The 17,219-nt window shown below is 40.5% G+C and overlaps 1 protein-coding gene across 4 annotated transcripts in view; it reads left to right on the plus strand.

Moving 5' to 3' along the window:
• The first annotated feature begins 628 nt into the window (after positions 1-628).
• The window catches only part of TEX2 (testis expressed 2), a 49,247-nt gene continuing 32,656 nt past the window's right edge, over positions 629-17,219 (plus strand). Inside the window, exon 1 of one of the 4 annotated variants that reach the window (XM_068655036.1) lies at positions 629-812. Coding sequence is in view for 2 of the 4 variants with exons in the window: in XM_068655033.1 (XP_068511134.1) it covers positions 9,070-9,112 (43 nt within the window). In the remaining 2 variants the exon portion in view is untranslated. Of the gene's footprint in view, positions 818-8,073; positions 8,286-9,054; positions 9,113-17,219 lie in introns of those variants that run through there. The other 3 variants (XM_068655035.1, XM_068655034.1, XM_068655033.1) reach the window with 3 other exon arrangements.

The following is a 17,219-nucleotide window of genomic DNA, read 5'->3' on the forward strand; positions in this document are numbered from 1 at the left end:
CTTTTTTTGGCCATTTGTGTAATGTTTTGATTCCAAAGCACTTTATTTTGTCAGCTTGCATATGCATTTCCTGCAGGTAGTGTCTGCTTCTATGAAGCGATGTGGTCGGAGATTACAGGGGTAAAAATTTACCTGCAAAACCACCACATACAGTTTACAATAAAAACCCAAAGCAAACAGAACGTTCTCCAGAACTGGCTGCTTATAAACCTGTTCACCACAGACACAAGCAAGAGGAATTAACAGGTTTTTCTTAACACCGGTGGAAGGAAACACGGCCCACACTGGAGCATCGAGGCCAGCGTGGCTGATGGCCTTTGCTCAGCGCGTTGCTCCCAAACTCAGCCTCCCTTCCATCGAGGCACTTGTCAGAGATGTTTTCCAAGTGACTGGGCGAAGGAAATCATTTTATAGTCCCTGCGTTGGTCATCCAGTTTCCTCTGAGCGGCTCCTCAGAAGGGGAGGCATTTCCTTGTGTCATCACTCACCGCCTGACTCAAACTTTGCGAGCGGGCTGAGGCGATCCCTCCCTCCCGGGGGTCCCTGCCCCGGCCGACACCATCCCTCCCCTCACACCCACCTCTCCCCTTCCACCCTCCCCAGGCCTCAGCCCGCCTCCCTCCGCCCGCGGCGGGCCCTCTCCCCGCTCCTCCCCTCAGCCCGGCGCTGCGGCGGCGGCTCCGGCAGGCCCGGCCCCCCGCGGGGCCCGGATTGGCGGTGCCGGGCAGCCCCGCCGCCTCTCCTCCCCTCGCTGCCGCCCGGCGCGGGCCGGGGGCCGCCGGGGCCGCGCCGGGCAGTGCCATGAGCCGCGGGTAAGGTAAGCTGAGGCGCAGGGCGGGCCCCGCCGCGCCGCCTCGGCCCGCCGCCGGGCTCCGCGCCGCGGCCGCCGGGGCTGGAAGCGCTGCCACCGCCTCACCCGCGGTGTCCGCGGGGCTGTGGGCACGGCTGGGGGGACGGGGCGGCCGGCGGTGAGGGGAGGCGGGCAGGGCAGGGCCTAGGGCACGGCGGAGGCGGCGCCCGCTGAGGTGGCCGTGAGGGGACCGACCCTGAGGGGACCGACCCGCCGGGCTCCCCTCAAGGAGCCGGCCTGAGGAGCCCCGGGGCTCGGGCAGCCTCTGGGGCCGCTCAGGGTGAGTGGTGCCCGGCTCGGGGCTGGCCGCACCGCCCGGGGTTTGAGGCGTTTATTTTTACCGTTGGGCAAGGTTCGGCGGGCTGGAGTTACTTCCCGCTTACATCAGTGTAACTGAGATACAAAAATTTGGCCGCGGTGGGATGTGCAGCTTGGCATGGGTGCTGCTGGAGTGGAAGGGATAGCTGAAAAACAAGCAGCGGAGGAAACTGCGATGTTTATTCTTGATGGAAGGCGAGGGGAGGATTTTTAATATGCTCTTGGTAGCAAGAGAAGAGAGATTTTCTGTCACGCAAATTTGTTTCCCTTTTCTTCTTCTAGGTATCAGCTTTTTCAGTTTCCGATTCTCTTTTAATTGTCAGTGTCACTGTATTTTACCCCTCCATTGCAGCTCGGTGCCCAACTGTTTACAGTGTCGATTCGGCATGTGCTGAAGTTCCTTCAGACGTCTGTGCTCAACTTCTTGGTGATGTGTATCTGTCAGCAGATGTCTTAAGGAACTCCTCCCATAGCCCATCATTTAGGGGACTTTAGTATGCAACTTGATTTAATTTAAACTTTTGTAACTTTCATATTGAAACTGCAAGGTAAATTAGTGTAAGATTTCACTGCTCTAAGACTATATTATATGAAGATGCTTTGTCATACTCCTCTGTCTTCACACAACTCCTTTTTCAAGAGGTTCTCGCCTGCATAAGTCAGGAAAAACAAGGCAGGCTCACAGTCTCAGGGGCATATTTTTTTACAGGAAAATGTAGCTGTATTTGGAATTTTAAAATAACTCTATTTTCCTAATCTCTGAATAAAATTCAGGCAGCGTGATTGAGTACATGCTATTAATTTTCTCTGAATTGAAAATGTGCTAAATTAGAGGTAAAAGCAGTTTAAGTGGAGCAAAGAAAGTAAACTGACGTTTTTGATGTTAGAATTGACTTTTAAAGACTTGTTCTCTTTTTTAATGTATGAGAGGTTACCGTTCTGATTGACTTCAAAGCTGATCCAGCAAGCCGCTCTGTTGTGGGTGGCACGTTTTTAATATCCCAAGTAGGTGCTGATGTGTGTGGTAGTGTTTCCAAGTAGGGTTGAGTAAAGTGCTTTCTCTTCTGAGCTAAAGACCAAGAAGATAATCCTGTGTTCAAAGATGTCTCTTACTGAACTCTGCTAGGCTGCTGTACGATATAGCCTGTGCATTGTATTACTAAGCTGAGTGTACATCCCTTGCAAACTTTGCAAAGAACTTCTTTAAATGACTTGTGTTACCTTATTTCAGAAAAGAAAATCTATTCATGAAATCCTGAAATCCGAAGTGAGAACTTGAAAGAGGACACAGCCCAATAAAGTTCTTTTCTTAATAGCTTACTTCTTTTACTTTGGATAATAACATAATTTAGTAGTTTCAAGTACTAATAACAAATGCTTAATTCTTTGTAAGTAAGTAAACTCTAAGACAACTATGTTACAAATTAAAGAATGTGAAGCTGGAAACCCAGGCAGAATGTATAATACCAATAATCTCTCTTTCATGGTAGAAGTGTAAATAAAACAATGGGAGATGGTGAAACTTACCTAGTAACAAGAGAGAAAGTAACAGGGATAAACTTAAAGTCATGTAGCTAGAAGAGTGAAGGTGTATATTTGAACACCGTGTTAGCTGATAGATTTGGGGATTGTGCTGCTCTAACCTCACCTTTCTGTGCTAACTGAACCTGATCCTTTAGATGAAATCAGAGTAAAGAAATCTCTTGTGGCATGCCTGAGAGGCCACCAACCTTACATTGTGCGAGATGGACAGACAAAAGCAGGCATGAGCATAGCAGTGAACATGTATGTATATAAGGGCACGTTTCCTGTGCTGTTGTTCCCCAGTCCTGTTCTTTGTGCCATATTGAGGACCAAGCTTGAGCCTGTTATGGCCCATGAGCTAGGTAACTTGTGTGGTGGAGCTGGTGGAGCTGGCAATACCAGCCCAGCAGTTGAAGAAGGATAACACTTGTTTATTTGAGTAAATTGTAAGTTTCAAAAGAATGAAAAAGAGCTTGGGTAAATTCTGGTCATACACACATGAAAAATCCAGAGATTTAAGTGACTTTGTCTTCTTTTCCATTGGCAAGCTAGAAATGTTTATATCAGATATTCACCATGAATAGTAGTGTTAACTCAGTGTGCTTTGAAACATTTATCCTTGAATAAAGGCATCGTGTTCTGGAAGTCCTTACTGCCCTAAATGAATCAATTAGATGACAATGTGTGTTGGGAAAGAGGAGTGTAATGTAGGCTGAGAGGTTAGAGAAGTAACAATAAGAGCTAATACTGTGAGCCTTCATGAGTGCACACTTGGTATTAGAAAAGGCATAATATATTCAGAATAGAAATCAGCTCTGGAAATGCGTAAGGATGTCATGTGTGCCCAATAAAGGGGATGAACAATGACTTTTCTTACTCTAGGTAATGTAAAGTAGACACTAGAAAGGGTATGTTGTGATTTCAGGGGGAAAGACGGTGGCACTGTGAAAAATAGAGAGAATAATACTGTGTGTCAGGACTGATGAAGAATGCAGCACTTAAGGGGCAAATGAGGGAGTTAAGTAAGGCGGTGTTGGCTTTGTGCCGGCAATACAGTGAAAGACCTGCTCGAAGAAAAGCCTCCCTATGAATTTGTCTGAGTTCTTATGTGCTTTCTCTCATATTGGTGGTGCAAGAACTCTGAAGGTCAGAACCAGCCTTGCAATGCTGTGTGCAATTAGCCCTGTTCCTGGTGTCCTCTCCTTGATACAAGGGTTGAAGTTGGCCATGTTTTGAGCAGGGCTTCTCTGTGGGCTTGTATGTGCAAAATCTTTTTCTTTGCGGGCTGGAATGGAAACAGCAAACAGAAGATGGGTGCAATCTGGGAACAATTTTTCTGAATCCAGCTGATTTTTCTGATCCACAATCATGGCTTGAGGGAAAAGGAGTCTTCACATTTAGGGAGCAAAAAGAGAACTGCAAAGTACAGTGTTGTCTATTCCTCAGAAACCTCTCTCTAGTGAAAGAGCAACACTTATGGCTTTTAGAGGTACCATAGTGAATAGTGAGAGCTTTAGGATTATCAGTTAGAGTTCTTCATTCTGTGTTTATTCCTTCAGTGTACTGATGCATATCATTATGGTATGTGTAAAGATGTTTTTGTTTGCTGATTTAAAAAAAAAAAAAAAGTGTACTACTCCATTATTATAGAGGATTGTGGTTCAGATCCACAAAGTAAAGGGTCTGCTTTTCTTTCTAAAACAAGTTGAATTCAACTTCTTTTATTGATTTGTGAGACAGAATCCCAATTACGGAGTCATAAAAATATATAACCCAATGTTCATGTCAGAGTTGTGAATTGTCTCTTCTTAGACAGTTTAACGTGTTTTGTTTTTTTTAAGCTTCTGTTAGCATGTCAAACCCCAAAACTTGAAGGCAGAAAGTTAATAATTATTGGTCAAGATCCCATGAAGATTGCACACCAAATGGCCGTTGCCTTTGTGTGCCTGTTCCCTGGGAGTGTTGTGAGGACGGAGGTTTAAGCACCTGAAGAGTTAACGCGTCTGTATCTTTTTCTTTGAAAGATCTGGAGGTGAATGCAATTGGCTGGATTTGGGCCAAGTTGTGCATGGTGTGTCCCAAAGTACCTACTTAATTGCCAAATGAAATGTGAAGTCTTTTAAGGTGACATTTAGGCTCTTTCACACAAGTCCTTTATTGGAGTAATTTTGTATTAGAGGCTGCCGTGTACTAACTTACTTTGAGTTCTGAGCATGCTTCCAGAGCAAAAGGCACCCCTTTGGCAAGCATAGTAGCAGTATGCCCGGTGTAGTATGAGACTTCCAATCAGACCAGTTCTGTAGCACGCTGTTTGCCTGTGTTGCTGTTCCTATGCCCTCTGCCTTCTCTCTAGTTTCCTGCTGTGGAGCAAGGCTGTTACAGTAATGAATTATTTGGGATCTCCAGGGCAATGGAGGTATCCCTTTTTAGACCTGATTAACAGATGCATTGCAATTTCTTTAGTGGGAATCCTTGATGACCAGTATCTCTGGGAAATAAAAAACGAGTGTCTTAAGTTGAAATTGCTCAATTAAGGCATCTGAGAGGAGTTGCCTCAAAACTTCCTGTTAGCCAAAGCCACTCCCAAGCCCGTTGGAAGTCTTGGGGAAGGAGCAGAGGAGCAAGTTTTGACAACAGTGGGTTAGAGTGGCTGAAACATCTGCGGGGTAAGTTTTCAGGGTAAGTTTTGCAGGTGTTTTTTCTTCCTGCTTTGCCCTCTACAAGAAGAGGAGAGGTTCTGAAGTGTCGGATTATTTACAGTTGTCTTTATTCTGCAGGTACACAGAACTATTGTCTCTAATTAAGCCTATTGTTAATGTTTGGAAAGAGTTGAGAATATCGTAGTGGAAAAGGGCATATTCTCTGGTCATCTTGCCTTCCCGCTCGCCAAAGTTCCTAGCTCTCTTTATTGACTTTCTCTTCTATCTATTTTAACTCTGTCGTCTCCAAACAGCAAAGTGTGTTGTTCTGCTGTGGAAAGACCAAATCAATACATAGCAGAGTGGTTAAGTTAGTATTGTAGAAGACAAGAGGACTGACAGACAAGGAATAACAGAAGATCGATAAGCATAGTGAACAGTGGTGTTTTCCCATAAAGGCCAAAAGGGTAGCACAAATGAATCGTTGTGTGAACCAGGCTTTAATATTCATTACCTAGTGTCTCTGTGGTTTATAAACTGTTATGCTCTCTGACCCCACTGGTGTTGGATGACAGGAAATAACCAAGGGGTGTCCCTTGGTGCTGGTGAAAGCTTTGGGTGTCCTGGACTGCTTATCATGTCAATGCAGGGTTCTTGTCCTTAAGCTGTGAGAAGATGGGACAGTCAAGTTTAAAAGAAGATCTCTTAAAAGAGTAGGGAAATGCATATTCAGGAATTAGGACACTCTTCAAAATGATCTGTTTGAGTCCTAAAAATCGCTTTATTAGGTTTTAGTAGCTTATGCAGAGGTCTACTGTCACCTTTGACACTGGAGATGTCAAAGCAGATTGAAACATGTAACTAACCTGTTATGAGCTGTCATGAAGTTATGATCTGAAATTAAATAGCTGCAGAAATAATTTTGTGTCAGTGCAAGTCAGGATTAAGATTGGGCTCATAAAACAGACATTTTTATTTCCTCTAATGTAGCCCAAAGAATAAGGCTTCTCTGAGAGGAAGGGCAATAGTCATGCTGACACTTGTACGGGGCAGTTTGGTTAGGGAGCAGTGCCCACCGGGTGATACTCAGCAGACAGCAAAAGCTCTTGTCTAGGTTTAGCACTCTGTCTCTCGGCACGTAGCTGTTGCGTTGAACCTGTCTGCCCGTGGTTGTGCCGCATTTCAGAGTATTCTCTGGTCGAGGCTGGGAAGGCTGGTCTGGCATCCAGGCCACACAATTCCTGTAGAACCTTTCCTGCCTACAGGTCACATCCCACTTCATGTTCCTGTCTCGTGCCCCCAAAGCATCAGATGCAAGGTGAAGACTTCTGCTCTGGCTGCCTTCAAAACTTGTCATTTTCATTCTGCTTGCTTAATACGTATCTGTGGTTCCTGTTGCTTGGAGGGGCTTTACTTTCTGTCCCAATACTCTTGTGTAATGCTTGGGGTTGAATGCATAAATAAATGTTTTGGTGGTAAATGAAGTGATCCATATGTTGCTTCTCATTTCCTTACTGCTGAAGTTTGATAAGGCTTATCTTTGTAAGACTTTCTCAGTAGCAGTTCATTTTTTCTTTTTTTTGTCTAATTGCTTTCACAATTACTTGTTTTCAGTTTGCCTCGAAGTATTAAACAAATGAATTGGGAAAAGGAGGAAGAAATAAGGAGAGATAATCCTAAATGTCTGTCAGCTCAAAAGTGTGCTAGTTAATAAAGGCTTTGTCAGGTCCTTGATAAACCTTCTGAACAAATGCATGGCAACTCTTGTAGTTTTATGAAAATGATCAAATTGCTACTGTTCTATTTATCTGTTACTTCTGTGAATAAAAAGAAGTGTAGATGGAGAAAGGAGACCAGCTGTGCATGCAAACCATCTCCTGTTTTGTAATTCCAGTTATTCCATTTACAACAGGCCTAGGTTTTCAGGATGCTGTAACAGTGTCTAGAGGTTAGACTGAAGAAATGTGCCTGACACTTCTAGAAAAGTTCATGGACTTTGAGAGTATCTGAAAATATTAATTTAGGAGTGTTTTGTATTTAAAAGCACGAACTGTTTGGTTGTATAGACCTTGGTTTCTTCTGTCACGCAGTTTTGAGAGGTGGTTGCTAGCTCTTTGTGAGTATTGAACAGATATTATAAACCCTTCATTTCTGAGCTGGGACAATGTTTCAGTTTCATTTTTAGTAGTCAGATTTTTAAAATTCTAGCTAGATATTCTTTTATTCTTTCTACCAAACTAGAACTTAATAATTAAAATGATAAAAATGAGGAAATCACTGAACTGTAGCAAGAGTGTTGTTTTAGTACTTTACTTTCCCAGCGGATATTCTTTTTGAAATCTGCTTCTTGCATCCAGGTGTCACGAGCAGCATATTTAGCAATGGAAGTGCTAAGGGTTAACTGTAGATTTCCTTCCAGTGTGAGCAGTGGCTTTTCAGGCCTCTCCCTCCAGCACCCTAGCCAAATAAGTGCAGATTTGTGAGATACATTCAGATGTCATGCTAGGAAAGCTGTTGAGAAGGCATTGCCAGTTACGGTCTAACTTCAAGTCCTTCATGGGGCTTAGGGGAATTTCTGAGGGGGGTGTAGAGGCTGTTCCGTGGTTTAATGGAGAGCAGTTTGCCTCTCTGGGTGGTGATGAATGCAAGGTGAGAAGATTTCCATTTCACATCTAGATTTTGAGTTCACTGGTTTTATTTTTTTTTTTCAGTTTCCCCAAAAGAGCAACCAGTCCAGTCTGTGAAGTTGTAATAATATATAGCATGGCAGAGGCAGCACATTAGAGATGAGTGCAGCTTTCTCATACTCCAGTCATCAACTGTTTTGTCACCCTATCCTGGAAGACAACTGCAGCTGCCACCCATGCTTGGCTTCTTTGACTTGACCTCTCATTAATTAAAGGCCTCACTTAAACAACTACACCCCTGATGTATGGTGATGTATGAGGAAGAGAGTACGTATGCACTCACTGAATTATTAACGTTGTATGTAATTTAGAGCTCGTATAGCTGATTGACTCTATTTAACGAAGAACATGTGGTAGATTTATTAAGCATGTGTATATCTATATATACATAAAAAAAAACACAACGTTGCCATGTATCTGAAATTAGAATCTCCTGCATAATACTATAATTGAAGAAGGCAGGATATGGCTAAAAGACAGTTATTTCCCATTGCCCTTTTGAATCCATCTGGTGGTTTTTGCTGTTCTTTTATCTCCCAGCAAATCGAGACCTTAACGTTGATGACCTAAAATTAATTTCCTTGAAGCTACATTAATGACACTTCCCTTTCTATGAGCACGCATGCACAAAATGTAACCCACATACAGGGGTATGAATTAGTTCTTACGTATTTTATTAAGCGGTTGAGACTATAGATGTTATTTCTGGCTGGGATACTAGAAACTTTTACAGTGCTGAAGGCATTTGCAGCTTTTGCTAGACAAACATATCGATGTTAGTAACTGTTTATGAAATAGCAAATATCATGGGCTGATACAGAGATGATTTTAGTCCTTTTTTACATGGAAGTAACTGCAAGGAAGAGTGAAAGTAGAGAGCCTCCATGAGTACTAGTTGAATTTAGAGTGGAGCTGGGGTTCTTCTTAGCTATTTATTTATTTATTAAAAAAAAAGCTACTTCCTTCACATTGCAGTATGATTTCAGCAGGCAACCATGGAATCAGGCACTGACCTGCTACCCTTTCCATTTTCAGCCTATGAATTTGTCAAATGGGATTCCTGGAGACAACTACCTCAATTAACATTTCCAAAAGTAAGATCTGCCTGTATGATTTACAGCCCCATATGTAGTCAGTCAGAAACTAGTATGTGCATCTCAGGTGTAAAGAGACCCGGGGAAATGATTTCACTTCCAGATGTTGTCCTGTTAACCTAGTCTACCTGAGGTCTACTTTCCACTAAGATAAGGACCTATGTCTATGTCTGCATGCTGTATGAGTGAATTATGCCAGATAGGAACAAATAATTGCTTTCTGAGCTGAAAGAAAATGAGTAATGGCTGTCTGTGTTGCTTCCTGCATTATTGATCATTGGAAGCTACTTTTCACCAAAGGCAGTGAGAACATTTTCCAAGGAGTGCTGAAAACTTTTTAAGAAAATATTAACGAACCTGAGCCTTTTAGAAAACTTTGATTTGTACTCTAAGTTCATGTCCAGATTCATGCTGTGGTAGACTTATGCTGATGGAAGAAAGAGGAAAACTCTGTTCCTGTTCTTCCCAATCATATTTTGTTTACTTCTTTTGAGACTCTTCACATGACAAATCATCCTTCTAAGGGTGTTACCAGTACCCACATTTTTGACAGAGAAAAATAGAGTAGGAAGGATCCTCTTATGCTTTTGTTGTGCAGGGGTGTGAACAAAAGGGCTTTGAGGTATGCGAAGATGTCGGTTTGTCATCACAGCGTACTCATTTTTTTCCTTATGACAAATACAGTGTATTTATATCTGCTTTTTTATAATATGATCCTGTTAATTCAGATTACTTGCAGAATTGTTTTTCGTGTATCATCTGCCATAGTTTCTTTGCAATTAAGATGAAAAAAATTGTGGGAGGTGCACATCATTTTCTGACTCAGTTGATTTCAATAAGAATCAAGCCTGTAAAACAGCTGTTAAGGTCAGGCAATCTGTAATTGACCTATAATATGTTGAAATTAAAATGTATCACAGTTTTTTGGCAATACAAATTACCCAAATCACGATTTTGGAAGGGAAAAAAAAAGAGCTTAATACATTAAGCTGAGCCATTAACTATTGCACTGTTATGTGTCTAATATAAGAAATGGAAGAGAATGCAAATCAAGCTGGTGACTTTGATTTTTAATGTCCTGTTTTTGGCAGTGATCTCTTTCATGTTCTAGAGAACAAAGTCCAGGGAAGATTCATGCCAACTTCTGTCGATTCAATAGGTGACATCTTGAAACATCTAGAGTTATAAATACTATGTGAAAAATAGGAAAATGCATATTTAAATGGGAACACAAATATGAATGCTTCTGAATACTTTTACTTCTTTTGCCTTAAATACTTTTGCCAAAGTTGACAAGTATTTGCGTGTACTGTAATTGAATGGCTAGGAATTGTATGGATGTTTCAGTCCTGTGCGCCTGAGGGTTTTTTGTCTGTTGTAGTCCAGTATTTTTAATCATAAAATGTTTAAACCACTCTTTAATGCAAAATTAATATTTGAGAGACTCTACTGAAATATATCTAGCAGTTGCATGGCCCTAGAAGGTTTTTGTCAAGCTGAAACAAGGCCCCTTATGTCTTGATAGTTCAGCTGGGAAAGTCTGGGTTGTCTGTCCTAATGCTTTTAACGGAGCTTTGCTTTATATCTTTGCTTGTCAGGGTTTGACTGTATTTCTGTGTTGGGTGGATTGTTTTTATTATTTGCCTTCCACACAGGCAGAAAATCAGCTTATTAGGGCTATCTGGATTCTGTTTCAATTTTTTCATAGTCTTGGGAAAATTTTCACATCTTGGATGTTTTCCTACCCTCACCACTCTGTACTGTGTCCTCCAGCTGGAAAGCTGCAGTGCTACTGAACTTTTGCATTTTAGTTCCTAGGTACTTGGATTGAACATAAGTCTGAATGAAATGAAATGAAATGAATGTTGCCTGAAGCAGAGAGAGATGCCTGATACTTGCCAATTATGCACAAAGTTTGACATTTTGTTTTCATGATACTCTTGAGAAGAGGCTTCTTCAGGGTTAACTTTGCATTTTATTAACCTTCTACAGATCTTTCTATGAATTAGAAGTTAAAAGAATTTAAAGCATAGAAGCTGTTGGTAGCTTATGATTTCTGCACACTTCTTGTTAGAAAGAGATGAAGTGATTCTTCAGCTGTTTCAACTCAGTCTGGTTCTTAGTCTTTGCTGTTGCCCTGTTAGTGTTAAGTTAGTGATTCTATGTGGGCTTACTTGTTCAAAGCACTATGTGAGTGCTAATCTTCACCCTCTTTATAATACTAAAACTCGACATGTTTACCTGCTCTGGTCCTTCAAAGAAGTCTGGAAATTAGTCTATAAACCATTTCCTTCCAAAATGAGGTCACAAAGAACTTTTTTTTTTGGTCATGTGGTGCTGATTTACATTTCTTGCCTTTGCAGGTTCCAGGTAGCACGAATAGCTGCTAATACCCATCTTCATTAATTTTTCATTAAATTCAGTGGGAGGCGAGGCTACTCAATGGGTGGCATAGTAGAGCTATTTGCAAGACTAACTCTCTTAACAGCAATACCTGAAGTGGCAGAAACAATTCAAAAACCAGTAATCTTGCAGAAATTTGGGTTTAGTCTGACTAAATTTTGGGATTAGTTACTTCTGAATTACCTTTAGCCCACCACTTCTCAAACTCTCAATTGCAATTCTCAAAAGACTTGATGGTAAGATGCAAATTGCTGTTTAGTGACCCTTTCCTGAGCTTTTCTGTCTTTTGGACCTTCCAGTGATTACACTTTCAAACTTCTGAGAAATTCTGTACTGTTCTATCTGGAATTATTTTTTTTTGTTGTTTTGCATTTATCAAAGATGCTTTTAGTTTTCCTTAGGAAGATGAGGCGGAAGTGAGCTTGTGTAACCAACTCTATCAATTATTCTCTATTTTAATGGCTGTAGCTTGCTATTTATTTTTGGGTTAGTTAATTTTCTTGTGTTGAGTACCTTTGTAGTTGTGTGTGAATACTTGTTTATTTGTAGAAGATTTCTAAGATAGATGAAGCTTTCCTTCTTCCCATAGAAAATGTAAGCTTTCTGAAAGAAGCCTTAGTTATTTTCTTTTTTTTTTTTTTTTTGCCAATTGCCTGGGGATTTGCCCTTTAGAAGTTGAAAAAATACCACCAAAGCTGGAGGATGAGAGAGATCAGAACCAGATAATCCTCAGATAATGACTACATTGTGCTTGGGGCATGCTGAGGTCCTAGCCATGTGAAGGCATCTACATTTCTGTGGGGAGGTTTGTATTTCTTGAGCTTCTCACAGGCTGTAGAGCTGTTACAAAGGCAGCAGGAATGATATGGCTGTGCTGGAAGACCTGGACACAATATGCTGCTTCTGTCCGAAGGTACATCATAAAAAAAATAAAAAATTAGGGGTATAAAAACACATTCACAGATGCATGGCAGTGAAGGACTGCAAAAAGTCCTGCTGACCTTTGTATGCATGAAGTTGTGAGAACTTGGCAGGTAGAGGAGAGGACTCGCTGAGTGCACCCTAACTGCAAAGGTGCTGCAGCTGTTGGGCTTGGTTTGCTCCGTGAGAAGTTGAGTAGAAAGATTCTTCTCCTCCCCCCCTTTGTTTTTTTCCTGTCTTCCTTTACCATTGTGACCTTTTGGAATATACTTAGACAATAAAATACATATGTAGGGTATCGCTGGTCTGTTGTGGTTCTGTAGCTCTTCATTTCTTTTTTAACTTTTTTTTTTTTTAGCTGTTACTTTGCAGCTGAGAGCCATGTTCCTTGTCCAAACCGAAATACATTCTAGCACTAAATGCGTTAGTGCTATTTAGTTGAACCTGAGAACCTCTTGTCTCTAATTTTGAAAGCATCTCTGAGTAATAAAGAAAAATGACTGTGTACTACATTCTTATGATAACAAAGCCCTAAAGCACTGGTTCTGCTGTTAGTCCTCTGCAAAACATGAAGTCAGAATAAAGCTTGTAGATCTGAAATGTATGGTTTTATGAATCATTAAAAATTCAGTGCAAAAAATAATGTCTTTAGATAGCTATGGGGTACAGTTTGCCAATCTGTAAATTCCATTCCTTTTTTCAATGATCTTTCATAACTACATCTTATATGAAGACCCAGACTTCAAGTTATTAATTGGCATTGCTCATCTGTGTCTAGCTTAATGTGGACAGATATTTATTTTTAATGTGGTCCTTTCTGCTGTTCTCTTACGAAGGCATGTGATGACTCTTTTAATTTTGCAGTTGCTGTGAACATTGACTGAAAGCCTGTGGGGTGTTTTTGTGTTCTCCTCCCCTCCAACCACCCTAATCTTCAATGTAATGATTAAAGCTTGAATTAGTTTTTCTGTTACCTGGCTCTTGGATGTCCTGATCGAGTGGAGTGGTGTCACTTAGTGTAGAATTGTGTGTTAATGCATCTGTCTTGTCTAGATGTATCTTATGTTTGTGCTTACTTGTATTTTGCCATTTTCAGGGCTTTTGTGGGGAGGAGGGAAACAATAAAGAAGTTCAAGAACATAACACCTCACAAAAGTCCTTTTAGGAGAAGCATCCTAACAAGACACGAGTTTTAGTTTGATATAATGTGGGTATACAACATAATGAAGTGTATGTAAATGTAACGAGGTTCCTGAACACTCACTTGATACCTGCATGAAATTGTACTTATTAATGCGCATTTGAATTGTTGGGAAAAATGAGTCTAACACAATTCTGATAAGTCATTTTTAATTTAGGATTTAGGGCAGCTTGTCTTTCTTTGTTTTGGAAACATGCTTTTCTATAAGTCACTTAGTCAAAATTTCCCCTAAAGTTTTTTTTATAGTGACCTTTAATTTAATCAGTGATGTGGACAACATTTTCAACTGTGGACTAATCCAAAGAGGTTTTAGATAATCTTTCATCAGATTAATGAGGAGTTGATTCTTTTTTTTTCTCTCCACAGAGACAAGGAGAGACTTACAATGCTTCATTGCATAGTATTGTACCTCACTGTTTGCCTTCTCAATCAGATGTAATTTTTTGAGGGGTGTAGGTCTCTTTTTGATTTTTTTTCTTTAATAATGAACAAATTTTCTGTAAAGATGCAGACATTCTACAGCGCCAGGTAATTCTGATTTGTTCTCTCCTCCCTTTTAGAAGAGAACAGATGCAGCAGTTGTTTGTTTATTGCTCAGAATTGTTAAGGGACTGGTGGATTATTTTGGCTTGGCAGGGTGACCCTGAAGAGGCTGCTTCAGCCAGGTAGTATAAGAGAAGAGAAAAGAGTTGAAACAACTGCTCTCCTAAGTGGAAAAAGCTGGCTTTGGAAAAAGCTGTGCCAGAAGCTGACCCCTCTCTCTTGGTGCGTGTTCTGTTTCTAATACGTTTATTTCTAAATCCATTGCTGCAGGAGTTTTCAGATCAAAGTCTCTAAATCTTTACTTTTCTGGGGTGCTTCTCTTCTCACTCATGACCAAATTAGTTTTTTGGGGGGTTAATTTTGATCCCAGCAACTAGTTACCTGGAAAAATAAGTATTTGAATATCCTTTTTTAAGATAGCTATATGTGATATTACTATTGACTAAATCTCCAAAACCTGTGTTGGAAGGGGGATTTGGTTGTGTGATTTATTTTATTTTTTTTTATTATTTTTTTTCTGTTGAGGGAATGAGCTAGTATAAGGTGCCTGTGAACTGTTAAATCGTGAGTTGACTCTGGTATAATGAACAATTATACCAGAAAATTTCCATCTTTTGGATGGAAAAGATGCTTTGTGTTGCTTGCAATTATGAGTGTTTGAGAAACAAGAATGAAGTAGTTCATAGGAGAAGAGGACATGAATGGAGAAAGTATAATGTGCTAGATTTTTTTATTTGTTCTTTGTGCGAACTAGGAGTAAACCTTCAGTGAAAATATGCTTCCTGGCAATTTGCATCTACACAAAGAGCAGAGAAAGTGGTTTTGAAAGTATGAGGAATCTGTTAAAAATAAAATCATAGTTTACTCGATGACTGTATGGTAACAGCAACTTCCAGATACTACAGCCGTTCTTTTCCAAGTGCTTGACTAACAGGTATAACACTCAGTGTACTGGAGCTTCACCAGGAGCATCGTTTCTGGTGAGGAAATGTCAGCAGAGGTTGTGTTGGAATTGTGCTTGGTGGGAATGTTTTCTGAAGGTTTCAGCACACAGCTCCATTGAGCATCTCTGAACTCGTGTAGGAGGGCTTTTTGTATTCTGCACAGTTTTGAAGGGAGGATAATACATATTTATCTCACTGAAGTGTTGGAGATTTGTGTGTAAAAGACTTCTTGAAGAGCTGCATGTGAAGAACCAGATTGCGGGCTCAACGTGCGTCTGACACTACAGACGCTCCCTCTGTGCCTCTTCTGACTTCTTGGAATTTCAGAGAAGCAGTTCTGTTGCAAAGTAATATTTCACCTGTAGCAATTGGAAAATGCTACGTTAAGATGATGGTAAGGCAGCAGCCTCTGCCTAGACATGTCATCGGATCGGTAGAGCTGCAGAAGTCCTCCTTGCCTCTGTGTTGACAGACCTCAGCTCCCAGCTCTGGGGACTTAAAAGCACTGTGCTAACTGCCAGAGGCATGGTTTCCCAGCTCGTTCTGGGTCTCATGCTTTGGCAGATTTGCTGCTGCCCCTGTTCTTAATCTGGTGCTGATGGGAGTTACTTTGTTGGCTGCAGACTGTGGCTTGCCTCTGAAGCCCAGCAGAACAGACATGGTTTTGCCCACGGGTGGAAGGGATGAGTCTCTGCTGTCCTGCAATTGCAATTCATTCTGTTTGTAGTAAGCTCTTCATGCTTCTGTGTTCTGTATGTTCTTGTTTTTAAAAAGAATAAGTATTGCAATAAGTTGTAAATTACAGTGACTCTTCTCCACCCACTGATTTATTGCGTATTTTCTCTTTTTGGATCAACTTCTCTTTTTTTCCTACTAGGGGAAATGTTCAATTTCTTTTAAATTATTTCACTTTAGTCTTCAGAAAAGACAAGTTGTTTTTTGTTTTTTTTTTTTTTTTTTTTGGACAACCTTTAACTGCTTGCTTTTTTGTCAAAATTAAACTCTAGTGCAGCTTTATGAAGTCCTTGGTGCAAGTGATGTGTCATGGAAGGAGAATGGGAAGGAATAATAAGTAATCTTTTGTTGAAGGCAGAAAAACTAATGTGGTAGCTGACCTTTCTTAGGTCTTTGGGGAAAATGTTAAGATAGAAATAGACCCACTTGGCTAACATCTAACAGGTTTTCGTTTTATCATTTTTGAAGCATTTTAGATACGAGCACGTAGTAAGGAGTTTTTTAATATTGCTTGTCTTCAAAATTACTGGGATTTTTAAAAGACTATTTATTTGCCATTGCCATTTTTATTTGACCTTTCTATCTTAGATTTCGGTAAACAACCCCTCTTGTACCTCTGGTAGATTTATAGTTCTTGTTATAAGTGAAAGGTCCTAAGCAAGATTTCAGGTATTCCTGAACATAGCTAAACAATGATTATTTAACTTGGATTTTTCTAATCGTCAATGCATTTGCACAGAAACGTAATCCTTCTTTTATGAGGCTCAGGAAGAACTCCTCGTAGAGGTATTTTACCTGTTTTAACTAATCTGTTTGACTTCTGCTAGAGGTACATGCTATGGAAGATGTGTATGTATACAGTAGTGTATATGTAGTGTATAGAGGGTGGCACTGCCTGTGTGAAGTATTTGCTGTGATCCTAGTGTTGGCTCCTGTAGAACACATTGGCCTGTGTTCTAACGTTACTTGATTGATATCAAATTCCTCATTTCTGTGCTTCTTGCAAGTTTGTCTTTCCCTATCTGTAACTCCAGATTTTCCGTATAAAGATTTTACAATTATTTTGTTCCTCTGTTTTTTTTTCCTTTTATATCTCAAATCCAGGTGCACAAACTTTTTTCTTGCTCCTGTTGGATGGTGAGCTTTAAAGTGCTACCATCAGGCTGGGTAACCAGATCCCTGACACACCAATTTCACAGGGCGATCGGGTGATGGTAATTACCAATGGTTTTTGTGTAGTTCATTTAAAATTAATGACTAGTGTATGTTAATGTATTCCATGGTTAATACCTATTACTCCTTTAACTCATTGAGATTCCAGAGGAATTTCATTTGTGATAATAAGAAACTTGAACGGGGA

This window comes from Anas acuta, chromosome 18 (assembly GCF_963932015.1).
Source record: "Anas acuta chromosome 18, bAnaAcu1.1, whole genome shotgun sequence".
NCBI classification, from domain to species: domain Eukaryota; kingdom Metazoa; phylum Chordata; class Aves; order Anseriformes; family Anatidae; genus Anas; species Anas acuta.